The sequence below is a fragment of the Equus caballus genome, chromosome X, assembly GCF_041296265.1.
Source record: "Equus caballus isolate H_3958 breed thoroughbred chromosome X, TB-T2T, whole genome shotgun sequence".
Taxonomy (NCBI): domain Eukaryota; kingdom Metazoa; phylum Chordata; class Mammalia; order Perissodactyla; family Equidae; genus Equus; species Equus caballus.
The window spans coordinates 115055561-115078437 of NC_091715.1; the positions used below are offsets into that span (position 1 = coordinate 115055561).

General features: G+C 37.4%; 1 protein-coding gene across 1 annotated transcript in view; it reads left to right on the plus strand.

Moving 5' to 3' along the window:
- Positions 1 to 19196, plus strand: part of WDR44 (WD repeat domain 44) — a 70833-nt gene extending 51637 nt beyond the window's left edge. The window contains exons 13-20 of the mRNA XM_001488038.6: positions 7080 to 7193; positions 11040 to 11162; positions 13669 to 13860; positions 14052 to 14153; positions 14369 to 14484; positions 15360 to 15487; positions 15880 to 16014; positions 18135 to 19196. Of these exons, the coding sequence (XP_001488088.1) occupies positions 7080 to 7193; positions 11040 to 11162; positions 13669 to 13860; positions 14052 to 14153; positions 14369 to 14484; positions 15360 to 15487; positions 15880 to 16014; positions 18135 to 18229 (1005 nt within the window). The 3' untranslated portion in view covers positions 18230 to 19196. The remainder of the gene's footprint in view (positions 1 to 7079; positions 7194 to 11039; positions 11163 to 13668; positions 13861 to 14051; positions 14154 to 14368; positions 14485 to 15359; positions 15488 to 15879; positions 16015 to 18134) is intronic.
- The last annotated feature ends 3681 nt before the right edge of the window (positions 19197 to 22877 follow it).

The window sequence follows — 22877 nt, forward strand, 5'->3', positions numbered from 1 at the left end:
TCCTTATCTGGATGCCTGCAATCTCCCTTCTTTCTATTCAAAGCTTGCCCGTTCTTCAAGGCCCACTTCCTCCATAAAGCCTTCACTGACTAACGTAACTGTGAAGATTTCAGCTGCTTTGCTTTAGGGAAAAGGGTTTGCTTTTATTAGTTTAATTCACCATACAGTTTCCAGGTATTGATTACTATTAAAAACAGATTATTTGTACCATCTTGTATTATGCTTATTTCAATAATCCTACTTACAGATACTTACTTCCACCCCCCTATACACCCCACCCCCCCAAAAAAAAACCTAAGTAACTGCCAGTCTTCTTTGAATGCAAGGCCTTTTAAATGAGGAGCATAGTAGTTCTTTAATGCAAAAAGTAGTGGCCCCCTAGAGTACTGAGCTTTTTTTCTGTAGTAGTTGAATGTCATTTGTAGCTGTTGTTATCAGGAAAAGATTGTTTGAGGTTTCTTTCACTTCTTTCATTCTATTTGGGAACAGTTAAAAGAGGCCTCTATCTCATATGGCTGCGGAGTTTGCTATCTGGCATTATCTTTGAACCTAGTGCTGGCTGCAGTGAGGCGCAGTAAGCACAATGGAGTTTATTTTCCTGATGTGTGTGTTCTTTTTTCTCATGATAGTGATATCTTATATCTCTTTTGAATTACATTCTCCCTCTTGTCTTCTTAGCATCCGTGTAAAATAGAATACATAAAAGTACTTGTTGTGCAGTTGGGCACACACAATGGTGCACCCAAGATCACTCACCTACTCTTTGGTCTTGCCAAGCCTAGAATTCTGGCTGTTATGCTGTTTCTATTGATTTCCAAAAGTAGCTCAGTAAACATAAGGTAGAAAGGAAGAGGAGTACGCTTAGTTTGCTCCATTATGCTAAAGACTTGTAAAATTTCTTCTTAGCACTAGAAGTCATTAAGTATGCTGTTTACCTAGAAATTAATGCTTTTCTTGGGTAAATCTGTGTTTGGTATGCTTGATTAGTAGAACATCAATATGGGGATTATAGCATTTAACTGCTGCTTAGAATTTTTGAGACTAGATTGTAGGGGAGGAAAAAAATTTCCTCTACCATATTAGGTTCTGCGTAGATCTACTACAAAAATAACTGACAAAAGGCAGATTAACAGAAGCAGTTAGACCCAGGGGCTGTGCATATAATTTTAACAAAGAGCAGTAAGTTTTTGGAGAAGTGACCAGACAAAAAAGGATTTAGGCTTATAGGTGCCTAAATTGTGGGAAGGTAAATATATTGGGGGAAACTAATGGAAGATAAGAGTTATTTAGTAAGGTTCTGTTTATGTAGACTTGGGTTATCTCCAGAGATAAGACTCATTCTTTTCCTGGTAAGGACAAGGTGAGGGGGAGACAGCTTCACAAAGGAAATTTTATGCTCTGCTTTCTAGTAGAAAGTGGGAGGGCAGAGACTTTTTCTTGTGTCTGTTTCTTCTCAGTTGCCTTCAGCTCAAAATAATCTTTATGCAAAGGGACATATTTTGGGGTGACATATTCTGATCTCCTTCAAGATCATTAAAATCTAAAGCTTGGATGAAGGGAGTTAACTGTAAAGGAGTGGGAGTGAGAGGTAACTTATGTGAAATTGTACATATGCAGCATTTTATTAAAAATATGCATTGCTTTAGATTTGGTTCAGTCAAGAAACAATTATTAAATGTCTATAATGTGTTAGGGACTGAAACTATAAAGATGCAATGGACAATCCATGCCAAGGAGCTATGCATGGGGAAAGACAGGCATCAGCAATGATAATATATGTCCAAAACAGAATTAAGTATCATTTTCCCGAGAAAACCCCTCCTTTGACAGAGTTCTTGATGTCAGTTAATTAACACCCATACCATCTCTTGAGTTAGAAACCGTGATCACTTTTTACTCTCTTATCTCCCCTCAGTGTCTGCTCATTCACCAAATCCTGCCCGCTTGATCTCAGAAATGTCTTTGGAATCTGGCCATTCCTTTCATTTCCACTGCTATAATCCAGGCCTTTATCTCTTACCTGGACCATTAGAGCTGTTCTCCCAGATTCCAGTCTTTCATCCGCACTGCCAGCAGAATTGCTTTCCTATAAAACAAATCTGATCATGTTACTCTCCTGTTTAAGCACTCCTTTGGACTCTCTTTTTTTCCTCTCAAATTAAGTCCAAATTCCTTAGCTTGACTCGAAGTCTTTCTGAGGTTAGCCTGACTTCAACTCTCATTGTTATTTCCCACGCTTCCCCCTCACAGACCTTATGTTCTGAGCTGCTCCGTTATTCATTGATGCCCTAACAAAAATGGCAGACCCTTTGTTGATTCTGTGTATTTACATATACTATTCCCTTTTGCCTGGTGAGTTCATTTGAGACTCAAGTTTTCTCACTGAAGCATTCCTTGCTTCACCTAATGCATAATTACTCATAAGCTCCCTCGCTGTTCCCATGGTACTTTGCCCATATTTCTGTTAAAATCACTTACTATACTATGTCAATTTGTATAACAACAACTAACTATTTTATAAGCCCTTACTATGTGCCATGTACTTTGCTAAGTATATTTTATGACTTATCTCAGTTAACCTCACAACAGCCCTGGTACTGTTGTGAAGTACTATTAAGAACCTTATTTTGCAGATGAAGAAAAAAAGGCTTAGAGTTGTTAAGTAACTCACCAATTTCACACAGTTGGTAGCTACAGCATCAAAATTAGAACCCAGCTCCCATATGTCTCTAGAGCTTAAGCTCTTAACCATTATGTTCCACTAGTGGGCTTCCTGAGGTCTGGCCCTATATCTTCACTTAGTGCACAAATACTTAATGAGTGCCTCTTATGTAGTAATCACTGTTCTAGGAACTAGGGATATAATAGTGGACAAAAGAGACAAAACTATCTGTTGTTATGAAGCTTAAATTCTAGTGCTGGGAGACAGAGAAACAATAAGTCAATTTTGTACTATATTAGAAGATAATATATTTCATGGAGAAAAATGAAGCAGATAAAGTGGGTTGGCAGGGGGTAAATAAGGTGAACAAGTAAAGCTTCACCAAGAGTTGTCATTGAGCAAAATCTGACGGAGGTGAGGGGGTGGTCATTTGGCCATCTGGAGAAGAGCATTCCGGGTACAGGGAACAGCAAGTGAAAGTGCTATGAGGCAGGAGTTCTGGTGTGTTCAGGAAACAGTATTGAGGCCTAGGTAGCTGGAGCCAGTGAGTGAGGGGAAGAGTAGTAGAAATGAAGTTACAGAGGTGTGGATGGGCAATCATAACATGTAGGCCATTGCAAGGACTTTGGCTTTTGCTCTGAGAAGGATGGAAACCAATGGAGGGTTTTTGAACAGAGAATGACATATTCTGATATTTTAAAAGGTTCATTCTGGCTTTTAAATAGTGAAAATAGGTTATAAGAAGATAAGAAATGTCTTATTCATTTTGGTATCTTGAGTAACCAGTACAGTACTTGGTATATAGTAATATATCTGTGTCTGATATATAGTAAGAATATATCTGTATATAGTAATATAGTATGCTAATAAATATCAAAAGCCTTACAAGTCTTGATAGCAGTCCGACTTTAAAATGACATGTTTAGATAATCAGGATATTTGAATGTAGATTAGATATTAGATAGAAATGGTATTTTTTAGATGTGATAGTGGCATGGTAGTTAGATTTAAAAGAGGGCTTATTGGTTGGAGATTCATATATTTACTGATAAAATCAATGGTGTCTAGATCTTGCTTTCTCATTAGCAGCAGCAAAAATAAGCAAATATAAAAAGGTGGGAGGATTGATAAAACAAAATGAGTAAAACATTGATAATCGTTAAAGCAGGTGATGGATGCATGGGATTCATTATGCTATTTATTATATTGTATCTACTTTTGTGTATATTTGAAATGTCCATAATAGAAAGTTATGTAGATAGATAGAGATAGCTATTTAGAGAGAGAGATTTTTAAAAGTAGAATTACCAAGTGAAATGTTACGTATTGTATCTATCACAAAGAAATAATCAGGGGCCAACCCCGTAGCCAAGTGGTTAAGTTTGCGCGCTCCGCTTCGGTGACCTGGGGTCTCACTGGTTTGGATCCTGGGTATGGACGTGGCACCGCTCATCAGGCCATGCTGGGACGGTGTCCCACATGGCACAACCAGAGGCACTCACAGCTAGAATATGTAACTATGTACTGGGGGACTTTGGGAAGGGAAAAAAAAAAAGAAGATTGGCAACAGTTGTTAGCTCATGTGCCAATCTTTGAAAAAAAAAAAAAAAAGAAAGAAAGAAAAAATAAATAATCTGATATACCCAAAGATGTAAATAAAAGGATTTTCATCTTGTTATTTACACAGCAGTTAAAATTTGAACAACTTAAATTTCTAAGAGTTGAAAAATAAAAACTGTGGCATAATCCATACAGTAGAATACTATGCAGTCCTTAAATTGTTTTTAAAGACTATTTAATGCCATTAAAAATATTCAAAATAAAGTGAAGAAAGGAGAACGAAAAATTAGATACAATATTCCAATTTTGACTAAAAATCTATAAATATTTATAGATAAAAGACTTGAAATACACAATTATTAATAGTAGTTATCTCTAGGTGGTAGATTTTAGGTCATTTTTATTTGATTCTTTATACTTTTCTGTATTTCTAAAGTCTTCTTTAGTAAACTTACCTGCTTTTATCAAAGCAAGCAACAGTAGACATCATAGAAGTCTTAGGTTTAAACCTTTTGACCCACTAATACCCCTTCTATTAGGATAAACAACCAAATAGGGATAAAAATTTATATTCTGGGATGTTCATTGAACTGATATTTATATTAGCAAAAAAATTGGAAATGTCTAAGTGACCAGCAGATGGCAAATGATTAAATTATGGTGCATCCATATTATGCAGCCAGTAAATGTTTAAAGAGTGACATACAGAAAATGTTTATGGTATAATGAAAAGGAAGACACCAAATTCTGTGTACAATATGATTTCAATCCTGTTTTTAAAAAATGAAAAATTGAAGGCGGTCAAAATGTTAGCAGGTTACGGGTGATTTTAATTTTAATTTTTCTACTATGTTTTCTGAATTGTCTACCCTGAACATGTACTACTTTCTAATAAAAAAAAAATTAAGTATTTTGAAAAAAGGTAGACTACAGGGAGAAGGAAAAGATGTTTAAGGAAGGAAAAAGAGGGGCCAGCCCCGTGGCCCAGTGCTTAAGTTCTCTCACTCCGCTTCAACGGCCCAGGGTTTCACCGGTTTGGATCCTGAGCACGGACATGGCGCCACTCGTCGGGCCACTTTGGGGCGGCGTCCCACATGCCACAGCTGGGAGGACTCACAACTAAAAATACACAACTATGTGCTGGGGGGATTTGGGGAGGGAAAAAAAAGCAGGAAGGAAAAAGAGATCTGGAATCACTGCTAGAGGAAATATGCTAAGGAGTTGATGAAACGTAAATGATTGTTAAACAGAAAGTTGAATTTGAATTTTATGTAGTGGGTCAAGCCTGTTTAGTTAATGTCTTCTAGCAGTGCTCGCTAGGCTGGCAGCAAAATTAGGACAAGTAGTTGTAGTCACCCAGGGTTAGTGCTTGGCAAAAGGCCAGGGTGTCCATGTTGCTGGACACAATTGATGTGAAGATATTTTTATCAACTGTGAAGTTCTAGACAAATAGTGGTAGTTTTTATCTATCCCCATGGCCACTGTCCTAGTTTAAAACCTCATTATTCTTATTAAATTTACTGACTGCTCTTTCCTCCTCTACTCTCTCTCTCTCTGCAAACCATCTTTTACATTATTGCCCAGTGTTCACTTTCTAAGCACGAGTCAGATTGTATTATTTTCCTCTTCAGAGACCTGTGTTGGCTCTCCATCGCCTTAGAATGTCTGAAGTTTTAAGGCACAAAGTCGAGGCGCTTTATGATCTGGTCTCAAAGTATCTTTCCAGCCTAATTCCCTACTATGTCTCTGTATACTTTTTTCTCCATCCTCATCATCCTCTCTGCCCTTCCCTAAATATGCAAGGCTTAGCTAATACTCCATATTTTTGCTCATGCTACATCCTCTAAAACATTTGAGGGACAATCTCTGGACCTACAGTTAGATGATTTGTATGTTTGCTTTGGTTCTGCTGGTTACAGGTGGCTGTGTGACCTTTGATATGTTATTTTGACCTCTTTGAGCCTCAGTTTTTTTCTTAATTTCTTCATCTTCATACCTATCTCACAAAGTTGTTAGGATTCATTCAGATAATCAGTACAAGACCATGTTGTATACTAAATGCACAGCACACAATGTGGCATTATTTTCTACCTACCTCTGTCAGGATGTTTTTGACCTCAAATAACAGCAATCCAACTGAAAATGGCTTAATGAGGAAGCAAGTCTGGAGGTAAGGCGGTTCCAGGGTTGGTTAATTCAGCAGCTCAGTAGTGTCGTCAGGGACACAGGGTCCTACCATCCTCCTGCTTTGCTGTTCTTTATTTGTTGTTCTCTTGGGCTTGTTCCCTTCATGGTCCTAAGATGGCTGCTACAGTCTTAGGTGTCATATGCCCACAACAGTGTTCAGAGGCAGGAAAGAGGAAGGTCCCTTTAGTATGCCCCTTTTTAAGAATGAGGAAATATTTCTAGGAGCCTTCCCCTATTCCCCCTCACCCCCCAAAAACTTTGCCTCGTGTCTAATTAATAAAAATTGTAGCACGTGCCCATGCCTAAACCAGTCATCACTGGGTAAAGAGAATGAGCTCATCTTGATTAGCTTGGACCTGTCGCGATCACCCCCTGGTTCTGGCTCCTACCTCTCCTGAAGGAACAGATGTTCAGAAAAGGACAAAGTAGGGGCTCTGTTAGGGAGGGAAAAAGATTGTGATAGCGCAGTGTCTTCAGGGATGATCCTGGTTTGTTAGGTCAAGGAGGTGAAGAGGTGATAAGTACTAGATGCAGCCTAAAGGGGAGTTTGCTTTTGGTGGATCAAGGTTTCACACAGATGTCATACAAAATGATGAGAGAACAGATGGAGTGGGAAGAATATGAAGCTTTTGTTTTGCTAGTTTTAACATTTGTCTTTATGTCTAAATAGGTATGCAGTGGAGCTGATGAAGACCCTGATGATAAAAATGCACCATTTCGACAACGGCCGTTTTGCAAATATAAAGGACATACTGCTGATCTCCTTGATCTTTCATGGTCTAAAGTAAGAAATTCTTATTTGAATTCTACATTAATTCTATGTAATATGAGTTTAGGGTAAAAGCAAATGTTTTATTTGTATGATTGTCCCTGTCGATTGTTTGAATGTCCGTATCTACTTTGTGGGAGCTATCTACAAATTAATCTAAGTTAAAAAAGAGAAACATCAGGTTAGGATAATAAGAAAATGTTTACTTTATATTACTTAACAGTTTCTACTTGGATATGTCTATATACTGTACCTTTTGCTTCTTTGTAATTTTGCAAAGTAGCTATCCACAGTAAAATGGATATGACTTCAGCTACAAAGGTGAAGTCTGATCTATCTAATCAAGACTGCTTTGGGGCTAATCTGCTATATTCTGCTGCATTTGGGGCTAATTCTGCTACTGTGAAATTAGTAATTTAGGTTTAACAATTAATTCTATGAATCAATGATGTCTTTATTTTGTGATGTTTTGTCCCCCCTTAGAGCAAAATTATTTCAGAAGTAGAAGGTCTGTTTTGCCACCGATCAAATATCTTAGCAGTTTTGTGAAAATTTTAAGAGGTATTTTAAACTTGATGTAAGGTCTTTGAAGCATGAAGCGGTCTTTGGAATTTTTGCTTGATACGTTACAATTACTTTGTATTAAAATTTGGCGGTAATCAGAATCTAAAATATGTTAAGAATTCAGAAGGAAAGTAATATTTAAAAGCCTTAAACTGAGAAAAGTCAACTAAGTTAACAAAATACTATCAGGGATACCAGTGCTGCTTATATATTTTAACTGTGTCAGGAGAACCTCCTGTACCCAAAAATATCACTGGTATGTATTGGCAAGTCAGGCTGTCCTTGAGCTTCAGCCTTGACTCACTTCTTTTATGAATTGCTACTCCTATCATTACTTGTTTAGAGGTTCTGGATGCTTTTCGTAACTCATTTGTCATAATGTCTTTCTCTAACCTGGAACAAGCTTGGGCCTCACCTGGTAGTCTGGTTTTAAACTGAGCCCTATTTGTGTCTTTGTACTTCTTCCCCACCCTGTGCAAAATCTGACTGAGTTGTCAGAAGATGGAAATCTAAAGTCTTCTTACTCTGATAATCGTATTCATCTGGAATAAGAAGTACAAAGCACATAGTTTGGAACCTTGCACTCATTTTACTTGCTAAAGCAAACCAATATTTTTTCTGCAATATAACACTAACTGGAGGAAATTAGGTCTCCATTGACCGCAGCATCAGTCAGCGTTCTCCAGAGTAACAGAGGATATACATACATAAGGAAGGTTATTTTAAGGAATTGGCTCAGGCAGTTGCGGGGGCAGGCAAGTTTGAAATCTGTAGGGCAGGCTGGCAACTCAGTAGGAGTCATACTGGAGAATATCTTCTCTAGGAAACCTCAGTTTTTGTTCTTAAGGCTTTCATCTACCTGTATGTTCTTTTCTTAAATATTCTTTTTTACTTAACTGTTTAACTATGTACGTTTCTATGTCTTGTTTGCAACAAGATTCTAAATCCCTTGAGAGTAGGGACCAGATCTTATTTTACTGTTGTTTCTTTTCAGTATCTAGCACAGTCACTGTTGATAGTGGGTTTTAAATTTGTTGAAGACTTATTTTGTGCCAGGTAACAAGAATTCCCTTGTTAATTCTTACAATAACAACCCTGTGAAGTAGGTGGTATTTCATTTTGTAGATGAGGAGACTGGGCCTCTGACCCGTCCAAGATCACACAACTAGTTATGGGTGGAACTTAGATTTGAATCTAACTTCTTTGTCTCCCAGGATCATGCTTAGTTCAAGAAAATTATTTAGGGGCCGGCCCAGTGGCGCAGCAGTTAAGTGTGCACATTCCACTTCAGTGGCCCAGGGTTTGCTGGTTCAGATCCCGGGTGCGGACATGGCACCACTTGGCAAAAGCCATGCTGTGGTAGGCGTCCCACATATAAAGTGGAGGAAGATGGGCACGGATGTTAGTTCAGGGCCAGCCTTCCTCAGCAAAAAGGAAGATTGGCAGCAGTTAGCTCAGGGCTAATCTTCCTCAAAAAAAAAGAAAATACTTTTTATTTATTCAGTAAGTATTTATTGAACAGAAATCTCTTGGCCTAGTAGAACAAGTCTTAACATGTCTTCAGCATCTTCACTTTTAGGGATGTCATTATATTTCTTTTATATGTTTAAAGCAATGGATTATTGCAAAAATTGAATAAAGTCAGTTTTAATGAACAGCAGACCATAGATTTATATTTTATACAGTTGTTACTAATCAAGAGGAAATATAAAGCAAACCGCACATACTCTTCAAAAGTTTTCTGGAACTGCATGGATCTTGAAAATAAAGATAATTGTTATTAGTTGTTCCAAAAGTTATTGTAAATTTCGCAAAATTCTATTTTTTAATTATAAGGTACACCATATGTTTAAAAACAGGTATACCACATAAAATGTACACCTCCTAAACTAGCCCAAAATAGCATATATATTTATTAGTACAGCAACATAGCCAAATCAATATTTGCACTTAGTCTTTTTACATTCAAAGATTAAGGATTCTTTATTACTTTTAGCAAATGACAAAGCATCTTGTTTCTTTTTATAACGTGTTGTACTTGAGCATGTTGAGTGTTAGTGGTTACAGCCTGGACTTAGAGTCAGACTACCCAAGTTTGAATCCCAGCTCTGCCACTGACGAGCTGTATAGTCTTAGACAAATTATGTAACCTCTCTGTGCCTCAACATTCTCATTTGTAAAAGGGGATAATAATGTGCCTGCCTCATAGGGTTGCTGTATCACGTTAAGAACGATGTTTTACACATTGTAAGTACTCAATAAATGTCATCATTACTTCAGTTTGTTTAGCACTTTTAGGCATACCAAATACTAGGGTCTCATTTGGGTTTCCTTGTTCAGTATAACTCATAGTTCTCCCCTTAAGTAGATTATGTTTAGAAATTGAAGAACTTCTACCAGCTGGAAGCTTTTGACAGATAGAGGTTTTGTCCTGGGTAATGGGCCATCAGCAATCCCTAAATATTACACTGCCCTCTTTTAGCTTTGAAAATTCTATGATCTATTCTGAGAGATTCGACAATTTCAGTTCTCTAGTTTTCTTGCCTAGGTTGTGACAGGTACACAATAACTTTTCATTTCCCTGCTGCATTATAGGGTAATCTTTTTGAAGGCATTTTAAGTGACAATTAGGGAATCCACGTGAGTTAAAATTCACCAGTGTTGAGGCTGTACCCGTGGCCGAGTGGTTAAGTTCGCGTGCTCTGCTGCAGGCGGCCCAGTGTTTCATTGGTTCGAATCCTGGGCACGGACATGGCACTGCTCATCAAACCACGCTGAGGCAGCGTCCCACATGCCACAACTAGAAAGACCCACAACGAAGAATATACAACTATGTACTGGGGGGGGCTTTGGGGAGAAAAAGGAAAAAAATAAAATCTTAAAAAAAAAATTCACCAGTGTTGTCAATGTGAAAATAATTGAACTGAAGTGGCAATCAAATGAATAGATGCCTTATACTCATAGCTAAGTTCCAATATATGCAGGCTATAACAACTAAGGCACACCTTAGTCCTCTGTTGGTACCTGGCAGATTTTTGACATAAATCATAAGATTCATCCTAATTTCAGAATAGGTAATGTGAAAAAGTCTTAGAATCAAAGAAATACGGTATTTAACTTTTTGGAAAAAAATGAGATCTTCCAAGTGAATTGGATAATCTTTTGTTCTTTCTAATACTGCATATGGCAACAATAATAACAAAACTATTGAGATACATAAAACCAGAAGTTCACTTTTATTGCATAAGTAGTTTTTTTAATACGGTGATAAAATAATCAGTGTCACTTTCTCTGTAGAACTACTTTCTGCTTTCTTCTTCAATGGATAAAACAGTCAGGTTATGGCACATTTCCAGAAGAGAATGCCTTTGCTGTTTTCAACATATAGATTTTGTCACTGCCATAGCTTTCCATCCAAGAGTAAGTAATTGTTTATACATTTTTTTTATACTGTAAGGAAGGTGAGGGAACTGGGTTTCTCTGGAGGGCAAATGAACTACAGGAAAAAAATTATTAACAGCCGCATAGTTAAGACCAACTTAATTTAGTGTTTCATTTTGCTTTAAAAATGAAAATAGGAAATAAATATTCTGCTAACCTGCATTAGAAGAACTGGAAGTGTTATAGTCTAAATATAGCAGTGAAAAGTCATCCCAAATCTTTAATAAAACATGCAGGGTATAAAGAAAGAAAGAAAGTGTCCTATTAAAGATGAGAGATAATGGAGATGGAGGAAGAAGAGAAAGTAGCAGGTAGATAAATGAGAAAGGGAAGCATATAGGCAGGAGTAGTTGTGGGAGGGTTGGGCAGGGTAGAGACAAAGAGGAAAAGATCGAAAGAGGCAAAGACCAAAATTCGTTATAAGATATGCTGAATTCCTGTTTAATATTGGGAAGCGTTGTTAATCTTGAGATCCCTTCTTATTCATCCCTCAGTGTAGAAAATCCTTTAATATCTTTCCTCTGGAAAGAAAGAATTTCATATGATTTCAACCAAAGAAGAATCTCCTATCATGGAATTGCCGACCTATCTTATGCCCTTACAGTATAGAGCCACTCAAATGTGTAAGGCTAAATTAATTTTAGTTCTTTTCAACAGTAAACAACAGTAAACACAGGGAAGTCACATGTTGGTGCTACTCCGCTAGCTAGGTTGAAATAAGTGGAGGGCTAGTGCTGACCCTAGTTGACTTTCCCTTCCCTGTGTTGATGTATGATTACATTTCCAATCATGTTCTCATCTCTGTATGTTCAACAGCCATTGTCTTTTTAATGCAACGTTTCAATTATGTTCACATTTCTTCCTCTTTTTCCCCAGATTAAAAGAAGAATGACTTTTTTTCCTCAATATAATTTCCCTCTCTGTGCAGGCTTATAACATAGGCAGTAATGATTTTGAACCCTTAGAAGACTTGGTTAAGAACTTTTGAAAATTAAAAATGTTTGATCTATATTAATAACTTATCAGTTTTGACCATGAAGCCTTTTAAGGCTTCTTTCTGAATAACACCCCTACTCTGTCACCCAAGGATGCAGTAAAAAGATGGGTTTACCCCTGTCAGCAACTGTAAGCAAAGTCCTTCCCTCCACCTCTATTTTAATTATAATGTATCTGAGTGGAAAGAGAGAAGTATTACATGGTGATAGTTATCTGTGTAGTTCTTTATTATTAAAGCTTCTGTTTAATCAATAATTTTTGCATACTTTTATTTGGTTTTATCTTGGAAACTGAAAAGCCCCATTTGTAAAAATTCTGCTGACCTGTTGAGTCATGTATGTAAATAAAATTCTGAATTGTAAGACCAAAATGAAGTATTTTTACTTGATCAGCTCTTCTTCTACTGGTAGACACTGAGGCAAGCCTGAGTGCCTCAAAAATGCCCATGCTATATAGATTATCCTTGACAGGCTTCAGAGGTGGGTAAGAATCTTGAGCAGAGAAGAGAATCTGTTTCTTATTTTGGCATCCCAATTATTTTATCTTTAATTTTTATGTTAGCAAAAGTTAGACCAGCTTAGTGGTAAGCCTGGTTTAGTTTAGAGCAGGGTGTCTCAGCCCTAGCACAATTGACGTTTTGGGCTGGATAATGCTTTGTTGTAGAGAGAGGGAATGCGGTCCTGTGCGTGGTAGGATGTTCAGCATTCCTGTCCTCTACCCACTAGATGTCATCACCCCCCAGCTGTGACAAACAGAAATGTCTCTAGACATTGCTAGATGTCCCCTCTGGGGCCAAATTGCCCCTGGTTGAGAACCCCTGGTTTGAGATTGAGAATTTGAGTAGTGAAGCGATTCTCTGATGACGTGGTGTCAGAGTTCCAAAAATTGACTGGTTCTGTGGGCTAACTGACATTACTCTTTTATCCAACTGTTACATGTATCCCAGAGGAGGGGAGGGGCAAAGGCATCATTATAGGATAGTTTCTCCCAAAGCTTCTTCCTTGAAGGTACTAGCCCTGCTAGGTGTTTCTACCTGACCCCCTCCCAGCACCCCAAAAAAGTCTGTGGTTAAGTAGGTTGGAGGATGCTACCTTCGTTATCCTCCCTTTGGAAATTCAGAATGCACGTTAACTGAGAATCCTGTTTAACTTCCTGTAACGCAGAATTTTTCAAACATCTTTGATTGCAGAACCCTCTCCTACGTATTATATACTCCAGCACTTATCTATTAACATCCATACCTTGGCAAAGCACCTTAAGGATATGATAAAGTGATTAGAAAGTCATTTCTTCAAAATGAATACTGAAGTTTCTAATCATCATTATTTTTAGTGAATAAAATAATGCTTACTTGAAGAATACTTTAGTACTTTTCCAATGAGATCTACATATATTAAACATTATTTCTAATAGACTTAAGGTTTTGATTTGCTAATGAATTTTTCTTGAGCTGGTAAAATGAAAGTTTTCTCTTTTGCCACATTTTTAGGATGACAGGTATTTTCTAAGTGGGTCATTGGATGGAAAGCTCCGCCTTTGGAACATACCTGACAAAAAAGTGGCTTTATGGAATGAAGTAGACGGTCAAACAAAATTGATCACAGCTGCAAATTTCTGTCAGAATGGCAAATATGCAGTAATTGGGACATATGATGGCAGATGTATTTTCTATGATACAGAGGTAAATGATTATCTTGTGTAAATTGCATAAGTGAATACTTAGTAAAAACACTTCTTTAGTTTTTGGATAAGTTGATGTATCCTCTCTGGGCTGTGTAAGTTGAGGCAATTAATACCATGTCTGTCTGCAAGTTAGATCAGATGGTCTTTAAGGTTCCTTCTGATATTTTTAATTTGTAATTTCTTTTTTAGCATTTGAAATACCATACACAAATACATGTCCGATCTACCAGAGGGCGCAACAAGGTTGGAAGAAAAATTACTGGCATTGAGCCTTTACCTGGAGAAAATAAGGTACTAAGTATTCAAAACCGTCTCTCTCCACCCAATATATAGACTCCTGAAAGTTAGTTCTTAATATTTTGGCTAAGAACATATTTCCTTTCCTTTGGAATACTACTTTTTCTAGTTTTGAAGTATGTTCTCTATGTGTGTAACACTTTGTTTTGGTTATACCTTAACTTAGATAAAAGGTGGTATTTTTAACTTTTCCTTTGATTTATTTTTAGATACTGGTAACCTCAAATGACTCCAGAATACGACTGTATGATCTTAGAGATTTGTCACTGTCCATGAAGTATAAGGGTTATGTCAACAGCAGCAGCCAGATCAAAGCAAGTTTCAGGTAAATTAGCAATGAGGAATTCCCAAAGGAGAGAACATTTCGACTTTACTCCCGTTTTTCCATTAATCTATGCCTTATGTTTATATGATGTTTTTAGTTCCTTTGCACTTTTACAACTGGTATGGCATATATCAATCCTGCAGTACTTACTGTACTCACCTGTTTGGTAGATAGAGTTAGAATTGCCCCTGTTCTGCAGATGAAGGAACCAAGACCCAGAAAATTAAGTAATTTGCCTAGCATCACACTGGGACTTGCAGAGCCAGGATTAGAAGACTCCTAGCTCCAGAATTTGTGCTTTTGTACTTTTATGTAAGTTTTTTAAGAGGAGGTTTACCCCGCCACCACCCACCCCACCCATGGTCATGATCCTTTTAGGTACAGAAGCTAATAAAGCATTTTAACGCCCTAAAGTACAGTGTCCTGTATTTATACCTTTACATATCATTATTATTTGAACTCTTAATTTGGGGTCTGGAGGCTCTGCTGAAATACCTTCCTCTTCTTCCTTCTAGTCCTCTTTCTTTCAGCTCTTTTCTTGTCAGTTCTTTCTTCTTGAATTACCCAGTAGTTATCCAATAATTTAATTGGTAAGGTACTCTGCTTCTCTCATTCATCTTTTAAGTAGGCATTCCTCCCAGTGTGGGTTAACCAGCAGCAGTTACCTAGATCTTTGATGAAAATACTAATGCCAATGGCCCAGCCCCCACGTCAAACCTACATGTTTAGAACCTCTGGAGTGAAACTAGGAGTCTGTATTTCAACAAGCTCTCTCGGGTGTTTTCTTAGGTGTTTTAAAGTAGGAAGCACTGATAGAAAGAAACCAAAAAAACCCCAGAACTTTGATTGTTTTTTTCTTTCTTCCCCAAATTTAGCCATGATTTTAGTTACCTTGTTAGTGGCTCAGAAGATAAGTATGTTTATATCTGGAGTACTTACCATGACCTAAGCAAGTTTACTTCAGTCAGAAGAGATCGGAATGACTTTTGGGAAGGTATTAAAGGTAAGTAAATGCCCACTTTTGTGTATCTTATAGGTGAATAAAATCAAAGTGGAGATGTACTAAAAGTAACTGTGTAGAAGCAGTATTTCAGAGAGAGAGTTTGGCAGTTATCACTGCTTTTGCTTTGTATTTGGTTTTGTTTGATTTTTCTATACCAAGGAAGAACTTACACTTGTCTAAAATTTGAGGGGACACAGAATGTCAGAACTTGTATGTGGTATTTTTTTTTTTTAGAAAATATTTTTGGATTTTAAATAGTTCTTAGTTATATGTTAGTTTTAAAAGATATTTGCATATAACATACACTGTTATACTTTTTGCATATTATACTTTTTGTCTTGATGTTTGGAATCAAATTTATTCGTTCTCCTGAAGTAAATGTTTTTTCGCAGCACATAATGCAGTTGTCACATCGGCCATCTTTGCTCCAAACCCAAGTTTGATGTTGTCTTTGGATGTACAATCTGAGAAATCAGAAGGGAATGATAAAAGTGAAGATGCTGAAGTTTTGGATACCATGCCTTCTGGTAGGTACTCATGTTTTATTGTCCTGCATTTTTGTAGCCTGGTTGATCTAGTCAGGTATTGAGAGCTTTTCATGAGAATGAAGAATACTTCTTTCTTCTTTACAACGTAATGGTTGTCAGATAGCCATTTCTGAACATTTCAGTAGCATTGTTCTTGCAAGTTTTACTTCTTTGAAATTCACCGGAGAATTAAAAATGAAAATTTTGAAAGTTCATAGTTTTTTTTATGGGAAACCATTCTCCTTGGAGAAACACAAACAAGACATACAAATACAAAATGTATTCTCTGTCTCTTCTACTAGACTGTAATATCTGTGAGGACAGAGACTTTCTGTGTCTTATACATTGTTCTAGTGCCAGTGCCTAGCACGGTGCTTGCCTGCATATAGTAGGTGCTTAATAAACATTTGCTGAATAAATGAATTAAACCAAAATGAAAGCAATGTTGTTTTTCTACTTTGCACAAATTTACAGCTTTTCATAGATAGCTGTTTACAAGCCTGTAATTTCTTGTCATTTGCAGCATATGCTTTGAGAATGAATAATAATTCCAGTTATATAAAATGCTCAGATTGAGAAGTGGAAAGAAAGCGTCAAGTAGTATTGAGTGTCAATTATATAAAAATGGTCCCTGTTAGTCCTTAAGAGTATGATAAAACCATGTAAATTTGGATCAGATATTAATGAAAACAAGTTTGTATTATTAAAATCAACTGCAGAATAGTTTATTAAATGTTTTCTCTCACTTTAGAGACTATAACCAGGCCTTTAAGAGAGTTGTAAAGCCACAACAGATAAAATGTACAAAAGGTGCTTTTAAAAGTATTTGAATGCTTAGAAGTTCTCAAGTATTTTTATTTCATTTAATCTCAAGTAATTTCCCTTGTGGTATTATTTGCACTATACACTACACTAAATACACTCTTCTGTCCATGAAGAAAAATTTTGGTGGCAAAGATGAACAACTTTTAATGGATCATACTCAGATTTGTATTTGCTGTTTTGTTCTTATCTAGGTATAATCTAAGATAAACTCTTAAACCCGGCATATGAGGTCGTAAAACAGATATAACTGCCCCCTCTATTCCCGACATACTTGGCAATTTGAGCTTCAGTTTTCCTTGTATGGTGATAATACCTAGTTTACAAGGTTGTGATAAGAATTAAAGATAACATATGTACAGTGCCCAGCAAAATGCCTGGCTTATAGTAGATATTATCATTATCATCTTCATTATTCTTGTATCTTATAAAGCATTTTCTTCTCCAGCCTTTCTCATATCCCTGAGTCCTTTGCTGCTGCTTCTGCTGCATAACACTACTTTGAGATATGCCAAAAGGCTGGTGAGGAATGTTCAAAGGCTTAGGATATGGTGTTAGCAAATCTAAGTGAAATCATTTTTTCTAACTCATTCTGTACACAACTTTCCAGTTAAAAGTTGGAAAAAAAAGTTCCTTCCTTACTAATCAGTACTTCTTAAATCTACAGTTTTTGCCTAAGCATAATAGAGTTAGTTAACACTGAGTTTTGTTAAGTGCTTTTACTGGCAAATGTAAGAGGTAAGCATTTTTGTCATTCAGCATAGCTACATAGCTCTCAGTGTGGATCGTACAGGTGAAAGGTGCTGTCGGCATTCACAGAGCGATCACGTGTACTTGGTTTCATGTCAGGTTCAGTATGTCTCCTGTATGATAAACCTTACGGTCAACCTCGTTAGAGAACCCTGTTAGCAATAGACTTGCCCAGCTGATCCCATCCTGCCAGCACTCCCAGTCCTGGGGCTGAATGACACACTAGCCTCTTGCCACGAAATGAAGCGTTAAACAACTCAGAGGCCTAGGCTGCCTGGGAGTAAATCCAGGCATCCTAGCGCCGAGGGACTGTAATCTCCCCAGGCCAGGGAAAGACCAGCTAAGACAAGGTAAGTGGAGGTGAGCCTCAGAGAGGAGAGGTCCAGGAGGTTGGAAGGATTACAGAGGCGAGCCAGAAAAGAGACTGGAAAGGTTTGGAGAGGATCTTCCACCCCAAAGGTGTGGAGGGTCATGGACGTGTGATAAGTGGCAGTAGGCTTCATATTCCTTTAAAATCAACTAAAAACTATTCTTCTTATGCTTTTAAGGTATTATGAAGACAGATAACACAGAAGTTCTTCTCTCTGCTGACTTCACTGGAGCAATCAAAGTGTTTATTAACAAAAGGAAAAATGTATCTTAATTTGAAATGACATTTAAAATAAACCTATCAGTAAGTTTCTATACGTATCAGAACTAAAAAAAAATACTATAGTGTTTTAGGCTAACATCCTTTTTTTAATTTTTATTGGAAGTTGTTCAAATATAATATATTTTTTGAGAGGCAATGTTAATGGTCTAGTAAACGCTGGACTGATAGACTAGAAAGGAATATGGCTAGAATAACATTGCCAAACATTAGGCTTTACGTTTTGTTACGTTTGTGTTTTTGTTATATAATTGTGAACATGCAAGGTTTCTGCATGAAAATATATTAATATATTAATCACATGTGTGTGCCTTTTGGTTACATGCACTAAATCTAACAGAGTTAAGTTATTTCAGTGGCTCTTTTGGCCTCTTATTTGGGGGGGAGTCTCGTTTCTAGCTTAAACAGTTTCTTTTGCACAAAATTCCATTTTTAAGGAAAGTGGTATATTTTGACTGAGTTATTGTTTTGAAAATGTTATATAGGTTTTCAGTAGGTCAAAAACCATGTGTAAATGGTTTTTATAAATTTCTCAGTTTGGGGACAAGATTTTTTTTTGTGGTCTAAATTGTGGACTTAAGATTCTTTTCTTTGTATGTGTATATATAATTTCTCTTTTTTTGCCACACTGGAGCACAATGTTTCTATGTAAAGAATTCTTTTCATTCTTTATCCATGAGCACCAGGCTTTGCTCACTTAAAAAAAATTAAGCCGCATTAAGGAGTGAGTCTTCTTTTTTACGATAATGTAAAATTGAACTGTTTACATTTTTTTAAAGCATTGTAGTTTTAAAAATTAAGCTGTTTTGTTTTGTGTTGTTGAATTTGAAAGCCTCTGTAAATATTGATATGATGTACCAATGAAATAACATCTGGGGCAATAGAACCCTGATCATGTTGTTGATGGTTAGCATATGTTTCTGAAAATTAAATATGTATTATTAAAAGTTGGTCGCCAACACTTGTTAAACATGTGCCTTTATTTTCAAATAACTTCAGTAAATTGAGGAATGTAGGAAAAACAAAGTCTTGTTTTATAATGTGATTTTTAGCAAGCAGAAGATCAAATTTTGGACCCCTAAATTATAATGCATTAGCTACATACCTCTAAGGAAAAGAAATTTAAATTCTAGTTCTAAAATGAACACTGCTAAGAGTTCCTCTATATGCTTTATATGTTCCTGACTGCATTTGTTTTCAGTGTGTAAGCCAGAAGCTGGGGAGCCACAGTCATAGCCTTGTTAATCCTGCATGGTTTGGGAGTATTCTGGATTTTCTAGTTCATCGCATACTGTTTGCCTTGGTTTTACCCCATGCTGCTTTCTTCCTCTTGCCAGTGCTGTGCTCTCTCCTTCCTCTCCTCTCGCCTCTCCCCATCTCTCTGCTCACTCTTCTGCACTCTACACCATAGATCAAGTTGTTAGGCAATTAGCTTTCTAACTAACCAGTTTCTTTTTTTGTCCTCTGCTTTTTCTCCTCAAATCCTCTCAGTACATAGTTGTATATTTTAGTTGTGGGTCCTTGTAGTTGTGGCATGTGGGACACCACCTCATCATGGCCTGATGAGCAGTGCCATGTCCACGCCCAGGATCCGAACTGGCAAAACCCTGGGCCGCTGAAGCAGAGCGTGCAAACTTAACCACTCGGCCACAGGGTCAGCCCCCCAACCAGTTTCTTTAGTCTCAGGGTCTGGGAGACAGTGTGATTGGTCTAGTGTTTTAAAGAACTTGATGTCTTTTTTTTTTTTTTTTTTTTTTTTGAGGAAGATTAGCCCTGAGCTAACATCTGCCACCAATCCTCCTCTTTTGCTGAGGAAGACTGGCCCTGAGCTAACATCCGTCTTTACTCTTTCCATCTTCCTCTACTTTATATGTGGGACACCTACCACAGCATGGCTTGCCAAGCCGTGCCGTGTCCGCACCTGGGATCAGAACCGGCGAGCCCCGGGCCACCAAAGCAGAACGTACGCACTTAACTGCTGTGCCACCTGGCCAGCCCCAGAACTTGATGTCTTTAATTCTTTGAGGCAGCTTAGCTTTCAATGACTTCTGCCGGAGGACTTGTGTGCTGTGGTGCTGGTCATTTCAACTGCAGATAATCAAGGCGTTGCCATGTGAATATTTCCTGATAGGTTTTATGTGGTTTCTTGGACAAAAAGGCAAAAATAGTTGGGATGCAAGCTTAAGAGAATACTGACACTTCTAAGTTTAGTTTTTTAAATGTTTGCTGTCACTATATAAATATACTACAGTTACAAGTTAGAAAGTGAATTTGAAAGGTAACATTAAGATGTGTACAAAGAAAAATTGAACAATATCCCTCCCTAAAATGAGTATTAGAGACTCACTCTAATAAGTAGTGTGGTATTATAGGAAAGAGCACAGATTCCAGAATCAGGTAAACTTGGGTTTGGTTCCCTCTGTTAGCATATTCCTCGGGCAAGTTATTTACCCTATATTAATTTCCATTTCCTTATCTGTAATATGAGAACATCTGACTGAAATTGTAAAGATTTACTGAGAAATAGTGTATATGTAAAGCTTGGTGCCTAACCAGTAGGTGTAGTCAACAAATGTACATTTCTTACTGCCTCTCCCGAATCCCTGAGTGCCAGCCTAGAACAAAAAGAGAAGAGGATATGGAAGTGCTTTCTAACATTGGAATTTCATAGACGAATAGCATTTTAGGGATCAACATAGGGCACCAACATTTTTTTGCCAACTCGACACTTTTTTAAACTGCCATCATCTGCTATCACCTCTTCATAAAAGAGAACATTTTAATACTAAAAAAAAAAGTCAAGCAGAATCTTATCATCTTAGAGCAATGGACAGTCTATTAAAGTGAATAAACCCAGCTTTTAAACCAGTAACCGTATTCTGTTATTTTCCAATTTCTCCTATGGTGAAAATTTCATCATGGGCTTGGTGTGGCAAGCTGAGAACCACTGTGCTAGAAGAAAAGGTTTAAAACCACATTTCATTAAAAGCTCTTTGAAGAGTCATATTGAGCCTTTTTTCACCTGTCTTGTTTACCTTAATTGGAATTAAAATATTGACCTAACATAATTTAGCATACTATTTTCTCTGATCCTCAAATTATACAGCTGGGCAGTGGCTTTTTCTTCTTAGAAATATATGTTTAACATTAATACACCATCCTCCAAATTCCGGTTTCAGTTGTGTAATTATGAGAGTCAGAGGCCAGATCTTCCCACTGATGTGAAGAAAGCATCAGAATATTTTTAAATACCTTAAATGTTATGGGGATTCAAGGTAAAGACATATTTGAGACTTACTGTTTCCCCATAAGTTTCTGAAGGAAAAGCATTCCCAATCTCACTGGTTTCTGGCTTGCTGCCTTACTTATCCATTAAGCAGATGTTTTCTGAACACCTTACTATGTACAGAGCACTGCTGGGACTAGAGAAGGATAAGCCGACAGCCCTGTGCCAGAAGAGCTCACAGTCTGGTGGAGAAGATGGCCACAGAAACAACTAAGAGGCTTGGAACGGTCTTGTGGCTATGGCCCTAGAAATGTCCCTTCTCACCCTAACCCCTGTCTGTTCTACCCTTCCTAGTAACTCTTGGCAGGCACTTGATTCTCAGACCAATCTTTGTTCATCTAATATTACAAGCAGCAAAGATAATATGGGTGAAAGAGTTTATGAGTAGGCCATAGGTAAGGCCGAGAAAATGGAGTACCGACTGTGTCGTCATTTTCGCTGGTCTCCGGCCTTCTCCCAGCCTAGAATCATTGTCTTATTTCCCAAAAAATCTTAACTGTCTTCTGTTCTGAGTTAATTCCTGCTTAACAGACCCCTTTCCCCCACCTGCTCACCTGTTCCCTTCATTTCTGAAGCTTGGCCCATTTTGTTTTGTTTTGTTCTCTAGATTTGAGTCATCTAGTCTCCTGGGGATCCCTTCCCCTGTTACCCACAGCCGCTTTTCTGGTATAGATCCATGCACGTGAAATGCATTCAGGCCGATACAGCAGGGCCAGCATGGGAGACAGTGTGGCGATGAGGGGAGAGATTGACTACAGAGTCCCAAACAAATCAAATGCCATCATGCAGGTTATCTAGGGTGGTCCAAACAGATCGAGTTTGCTTGTGCATCCAGCTACCCTCCATTCCATTTTTTAAATAAAATTTTTATTTTGGAACAACTAGATTTACAGAAAAGTTGCAAAGAAAATACAGCGAGTTCCCATGTACTCCGTACCCAGTTTCCTCTAATGTTAATACCTTACATTACTGTGGTACATTTGTCGAAACTAAAGAAACCAACTCTGGTGCATACTATTAAGTAAACTCAAGACTTTATTCAGATTGTACCAATTTTCCACCAGTGTCCTTTTTCAGTTCCAAGATCCAGTCCAGGATATACTGAGGCATATTATGCTTTCTTGATTTAAGTAAACTTTTTATAATAGTTTTAGATTTTCAGAAAAGTTTGCCAAGAGTTCACATAACCCCTGCACCACTTTCCCCTGTTGTTAACATCTGACATTACTGTGGTACATTTTCAATTTAAGGAACCAACATTGGTACATTACTGTTAACTAAACTCCATACTTTATTCAGATTTCACTAGTTTTTACCTAGTGTTCTTCTGTTCTGGGATCCCACCCAGGGTATGAC